The 7,009-nt window shown below is 31.2% G+C and overlaps 1 protein-coding gene across 2 annotated transcripts; it reads left to right on the forward strand.

The window, feature by feature from the left end:
- The first annotated feature begins 2,335 nt into the window (after positions 1 to 2,335).
- Positions 2,336 to 6,605, forward strand: LOC124538902. 2 transcript variants are annotated; one of them, XM_047116157.1, is made up of 4 exons: positions 2,336 to 2,589; positions 4,355 to 4,547; positions 5,666 to 5,793; positions 6,316 to 6,605. In XM_047116157.1, the coding sequence occupies exons 1-4, from the start codon at positions 2,371 to 2,373 to the stop codon at positions 6,442 to 6,444; spliced, it is 669 nt and encodes a 222-aa protein (XP_046972113.1). In that variant the 5' UTR covers positions 2,336 to 2,370; the 3' UTR covers positions 6,445 to 6,605. The 2 variants fall into 2 exon arrangements, with proteins under 2 accessions (XP_046972113.1, XP_046972114.1); XM_047116158.1 differs by having other exon boundaries at positions 2,345 to 2,571.
- The last annotated feature ends 404 nt before the right edge of the window (positions 6,606 to 7,009 follow it).

The following is a 7,009-nucleotide window of genomic DNA, read 5'->3' on the forward strand; positions in this document are numbered from 1 at the left end:
CGCGTTTACCTCTCGTTCCGAACGTCGTGTCCGTGGGGACGGCAATAACAAGTCCATAAACCGTTTTTACTGCCTTTGTTCAAGTAAATGTATGTAGGTTTTGACTTTTTAAACAATGACCGTATTTTCGCTAAGAAAGACTGATATTTCTAAAGACGTCGTCGAATCGACGTAATGGGCGAATATTTTTAAGAGAAACGACGTTTTGAATATATTTCCGAAGTGTCCGTAAATCCTGTGAGTATTGCTTGACGGCTGTAATAAATCTGATGGAGCGAAAATATTTCATTAAATAAAGGAAAATGGGGATTTCGTTTGTAATTTTATTTTGCTCTCCTCGGTAATGGATTGTCATTTTGTAGCATTAGATATCGGTGGATTGCTATGAATTCACATGTCAACTCTAAACATTACAGTTAGCGATCCTTATGTAATATTTATATATAATATCAGTTATGTAGTTATTCCTCGTTTGGGTGTCGCATGTTAATATAATACGATCTGAGATAGCCCGATGGTTAGAACGCGTGCATCTTAACCGATGATTGCAGGTTCAAAGTTTGAACTTCAAACCCAGGCAAGCACCTCTATATATATGTGCTTAAATTGTGTTTATAATTCATCTCGTGCTCGGTGGTGAAGGAAAACATCGTGAGGAAACCTGCATGTGTCTAATTTCATCGAAATTCTGCCACATATGTATTCCACCAACCCGTATTGGAACAGCGTGGTGGAATATGTTCCAAACCCTCTCCTTAATGGAAGAAGATGCCTTATCTCAGCAGTGGGAAATATATAGGCTGGTACTTTACTTTTTTACTTTATTATTTTGTGTTATTAATGTTAAGTATATAAGTTTATACTTAAGTTTTTGCATAGAAAGTTATATTCAAATACAGGCTCTGCGTAGCTTAGATATTAGTGATCATCGAATGGTCTTTTACATTTATATAATCTTTGTTAAATAAAAGTTTGCCTTATTACCTCCACTGATGATAGGAGGGCTGGTTAATTTTCTTGCCCAGAGGTTGCCCTGCATTTCATGCGATCTTGACTTATAAAGTAACGTTTTATTAATTTTTACTTGTATGTGATTAAGGATTTAGTATTCATGTTAATTATAAAAATCATTATATTCTTATTATACCTGTGGATATTATTAAACTAGTTTACATTATTATAACCACTTTTCCTAATCAAATACTATTATATAATAATAAATATTGGACAACATCACATATATTATTCTGATCCTAACGTAAGTAGCTATTAAAGCACTTGTGTTATGGAAAATCAAAAGTCAAGACGGTACACACACACACACACACACACACACACACACAAAACAACACCGAAAAGCAATGAACTCTTTTCACATCGACTCGGCCGGGAATCGAACCCGCGACGTCGGAGTACCGTGCCCATGAAAACCCGCGTACACACTGCTTGACCATGGAGGTCGTCAAATATGATAACACCACTTAATTTGAATATTATGAACAGTATGCTAGTTGTTTAAAGCAATAGAAAAAATATGCGAAATTGATTAATCTTACCAATTAAGTTTGTTGTATTAAATTAAAGTTTATAATTTGTATGTTATATCAAATCGTTGGAGATTTTTCTGAGCTATGTAACTTAATTGGGTGGCTTAAGTAGATGTCAAACCTTCGTCTTAGCAGAAGGCTTCTGTTTAGTTGTAAATCATATTAGGGATAATACTTTTTAGACAAAATTAAATTTATATTTATATATAGATGGTATAAAGTATAGTATAGCATATAACTCTAGTGTAATAAATGAATGTATGTCAATATGCAGACAAATTGGAGTGTGCGGATCCAGTTTTCAAAGAGGCGATTATTCTATTCACGAAACTACTCGCATCACACCTAATTTTGTACTTCAATCTACAACCCACGCTTTAAAATATTTAGAGAGGACGTGATAAAATTACGTAATTAATTAATTTTAATAAAATCTCGTATTTGCATAAAAAAACATTGCACAGAATTATAATTGAAAAGTTTGTAAAAAATGTATTTTCTTCCTATTTTTCAATTAAACTAAAATAAAATTCCACTTTAGATCCTTTTGCAAACAAGCTTTCAAACTCTCTTGATAAATATGTCGTAACAATTTGTTACAGTTACTCATGCTAAAATAATAAAACATTCCGAAATATTGACACCTTCTTGACTTATTAATAACCAAATACATTAAAACGTATCTCAACTTAAAATCACCATGCTTGTAACTACAAACGCGTTAATTTCGTTCTGCCAATTCTATTCGTTTTAAGCTCTACATTGAGTATGTCACTGATTGGTAAACTCACCCGTCCACTTCTTGCGTGCACGTTCATGAACCATGACTTCATATATTAAATTATTTTTCATCCTATATTTCGCGAGTGCTCTAACCAATGGAGAGATCGACAAAACGAAACCATGCTACGGACACCAAGCAAACTTTGACATGCAAAAGGTTTTGGGTACTTGGTACGTCGTGGCTCTCATCCCGAACAGAGGTTTCCCGAAATTAAGAAGGATCTCATGTTATAAAATGGATGTGAGTGAAACAGATGAGGTAGGAGTTTTTATATATATAGTGACCCCGTTTGTGTGATCTGCACGCTTGCGTTAATATCACATAGGTAAGATAACTCACTTGTATGTTATATAACACCTACGTGTTAATTTTGGGTATGTATGGCTTTAACCTTAGACACGTTATTGGACTTGAAAAAAAACGAATTTTTAAAGGCATGCAATTTAAGTGCTACTTTATATAAGTATATTTAAGTATTATATTTAAATGCTAACCATTATTCTGAGCTGTTTGTACCCTTAATAATGTTTATTTAAATATTTATTCATATATTTATTCGTATGTATGTATATTATTATTAAAAATGACAGCACTTTTCTTACATTTATTTGACTTACTTGGAGTCAGCGGTAAGCGTAGTGAATTGCATACCTCAAATGCCTTCTCATTCGTGGCAGTTCCCTTTTATTTCCAAAATAATAAAATCACTCACAAATTTATGTATATCGTACTTTTATAAAAAATGTATACAAATACAAATGTATGCAAGAGAACATTCCAATAAACAATAATTAAGTAGATGTTTGTATTCAGTATTATAGTATAGAAAATAATATACAAATAACCCCGTATTCCAGATTTTAAACGTGTCTCTGGTATTATGTATTAGGAATCCTTTATTGAATTAGTAATTTGCGAATTGTCACTTGATCACTTGCTCTGCTTGCGAACATCTTGATTGATTCGGACTGCCCGCTAAGTGCTACCTTTAGAAGTTTTATCTTTAGAAAAATCAACAAGAATTATTATATGATTGTATTCAAGTCAGTGACAATAATTATTCATTACATTAGAAAGTTCTTCAAATTCAACAGAGGCACGAGTATTATTTTCTATAGCCAAAGTAATTAATGAGTATATGCTTAAAAAATCAGCATTACGGCCTATTTTTCTGTAGCCATCACGACTTATTGATAATGGGAAAGGCTGAGAACCAATAGCTTGAGAGAGATTGGCTTAAATTGGAACACGATAGTTTCTATAAGCATGAATTCGGACGGCAGTGCAAAATACTATCAAGCAGATACAATCCAAAAGCTAAGAGTTTTTCAATGGCTTGTAGAGTTAACAAGTTTAAGCTAGTTTATTTAGTTTTGACGAATCTCATACACTATGGAACCACATGTAGAGATATGTCTTGATAAAAGGTTTTTTTTAAATATCTTATACTTTAATTTAGTATGACAATAATATTAATATTTTAATGTTTATAAAGTATAAATCTTTTATTTTTTTCGCACACCAATTCATAATGATGTAGCGTTAGTGGTGGATAAATCTTTAACGGTATCTAGGAACATCAAGATTTTAATTTCATTATATTTGGAGGTGGACAGATAAATGGGCCACTTGATGGTATGTGGTCATCATCAGCTAGATGTTTGCGCTGTAATAAGTCCATCGCCAAAGCATGATACCTTGGGAACTAACATTTTATGTTCGTTGTTTTCTTTTGAACCAGAATACAACAATACAAATGATTTATATTTAACGTTTGAACTTCAATTTTGATCACAAATTTTCGAAATAAAAAATCCATGTATTTTACTTGAATAAGCTAACAGACGGTAATTATTTTAGTCAGTTTAAAAATATATGTATTTAGCACTAACTATGACCTGGATATAACAATGCCTATAAATAAAAACGCTTAACTTACGCATTAACAAAAACCACAGACACTGTGAATATATTTAAAACAATTTGTTGATACCTATTAACAATGCATTATTTTCATTCTTAGGCCGGTCTCAGATGGCTTATAAGCAGAAAAGTGGACACGCCTAGTCAAGAGATGATTCAAAAAATCAAAGGCACTATTGTTCGACAGCGATATCATTCCGAAAAACCTTTCGATATATGGTCTAGAGCTATCACTGGCATCAACGGTTGCTTCCGCCAGCTTTTCTCTTTAGAAACTAACAAAACAAGTCTTGGTAAGTGTACATACACCTCGTGACGATGAGGACTGGTGTAAAAGTCATTATAGAGCACAAATAGAAATTGCATTAGGAGACATTCATGATATTATAATTTTTCAAAATTGTCTGATGTAATGGAAATCCTACAAAATTGCAGTGAACACACGATGAATGGTTTTACTTACTTCCTGGAGATTATAATTTCAAACGTCTTTACTCTGGGCTGCTCATTAATTCTATTCAGTACAATGAATTAATTATAACCGAAAGCCTTCAATGGCTAAGCATTATAAACAGGCATTTTATATGTCATAGGTAGACAGGCTGACATATGGGCTACCTGATGGTAATTAGTCAACACAGCCCATAGACAAATGTCTATGTAAACGTCGTGACAAAGTTATCATCCCTCTTATACTTGCACTTATCTTACCTCTTTCCGTTGTTCTGTGAGAGACAGTTTGCTACTGCAATGAAAATACATATAACTTATGTACAGAGTAGGTGTCAGCGATGGAATCTGAGATAGTAGGATGTCCAAAATGACCCAAAAAAGGATATATCAATATGCATGCTTTATTTAAATTTAAGCAAAATTAAAAAAATATAAATAAATAATAATGTTTAATTAATTAATTCATCCTATCTTTTATAATGTATAAGTGTTTGTCATTTGAAATACAAATTAGTTTCTTTATTATCAGTTTCAATTATTTTAAAAGATAGCTGAATTTACACACGCTTTTGTACCATTATTTGTTAATATCATGTTATGGGTATATTTTGCAATAAGGTACTTAATATTATTTTTAATAATTACTAGCAACGCGCACCGACTTCGCACGGGTGCAATATTAATACTAATACTACAGAGTTTATTTATTTAGGACATCACATTAGAAACTTCTAAAATTATCAGTGTTACTTTAGTATACAGTCCATGTGTTATGAACAAAAACCTTCCTCTCGAGTCACTCTATCTATGAAAAAAAAAAACCATACCAAAATCCGTTTGCGTTTAAATTTTAAAGATTTAATCTATTTAAAGGGACATATAGCGGTAAGAGACTTTGTTTTATACTATGTATAATAATTATAGTGTTTTTTTTACATTATATATTTAACCATTACAGCTGATGCAGAAAACTTGGTGACGTACATGCAGCTTCACCTTATGGACACTAATGATGGTGCCGGTCCCTACTTGGTACAGATCATGTGGGGGAAATTGATATCTGCCGTAATTTACCGACGGGAGGAAGTGAGTTTCATATGAATATGCTTCTATATTATACGTATTTACCCAGCTTAGTATAAGTACTCATATGATTTTATATATGACATTCTTGAGGCATATGAATAGAGTTTCATGGTGTTATAATAAATTTTGGTATGTCAAGTAAAATCTCTTCAAAGGAGAAAGCTTTTCATATCATTTTGTTGTAATAACCTATTTTATCTAGTACTGAAATAGTTTTAAAAATGGAATATTTAAAATTTAAAGTTTAAGTCAAAAATCGAGCTATTGATCCATGCTCAGAATTGTTTACAAACCAAATTTTGAATATCGAACAACTGACAACTTTTTGATAAAAAAAAAAAAATTCGATAACTTTTTATTGCCTCAACTGATAATATGAGGCCAAGATCTCAGGATCTACAACCTAATAAGTTTTCTACTCAATCAACGACAGATATTTTTTCCATATAAGTTTTAGAGTGTCAGACACTACTTAGTCTTTCAATACAATATGAATTTCAAATAATTTTTTTTATATTCCAGGGTGTTTCCATGGAACGTCTTGAACCCATTCACGAATTCCTGAGCGATTTGAAGGGTTACCAGTTGCAACCGTTGATTTGTACGAAACTTGAAAAGGAATTAGAGCCACCAGCGTTTCAACGACCATAATAAATAAATAAGATTCTATGTATAAAGTTATTAATTTCGTGATATTTACCATGTTGTTTTATTTTTATTCGGTGGAGCTCGACATTTCGACATTATCTACGAATGTCTTGTTCACGAGACTCGTGAAAAAATAAATAAGAAACATAGTAAATATCCCGAAAATAATAACTTTAATAATAAAAATAACCACGTTAATTAAAAATCTTAAATAAGATTTTATTCATATAAAATATGAATTTAAATATATTTTTAATTATACATGTATATTAAGCGAACATAGTAATCATGTAACTAATACGTGATAATTGATGTTATTTCGATCTAAATAACTTTAAATAACGCATGTGTTATTATTTTTTTTAATTCATAATTAGGTAATAATTTAGGTAGTTATGTAGTATAAATTATTACGATCGATCTACATTGTGCATTAAAACTATTTTTATTTTGTGATGTCATATTTAAGACAATTATTATTAGAATGATTATCTAAAATTAATGATACGATAAATGTTTATTTTTAATCAAAATGTATACGAATTAAAGATTTTTCTAACTTAATAAG

This window comes from Vanessa cardui, chromosome 21 (assembly GCF_905220365.1).
Source record: "Vanessa cardui chromosome 21, ilVanCard2.1, whole genome shotgun sequence".
NCBI classification, from domain to species: Eukaryota; Metazoa; Arthropoda; class Insecta; order Lepidoptera; family Nymphalidae; genus Vanessa; species Vanessa cardui.

Excerpts from the sequence above, each read along its gene's own strand:
- LOC124538902 (XM_047116157.1), top strand. The coding sequence starts at position 2,371 with ATGACTTCATATATTAAATTATTTTTCATCCTATATTTCGCGAGTGCT. Across the intron at positions 4,548-5,665 it reads AACTAACAAAACAAGTCTTG|CTGATGCAGAAAACTTGGTG; the intron begins GTAAGTGTACAT and ends TAACCATTACAG. Across the intron at positions 5,794-6,315 it reads TAATTTACCGACGGGAGGAA|GGTGTTTCCATGGAACGTCT; the intron begins GTGAGTTTCATA and ends TTTATATTCCAG.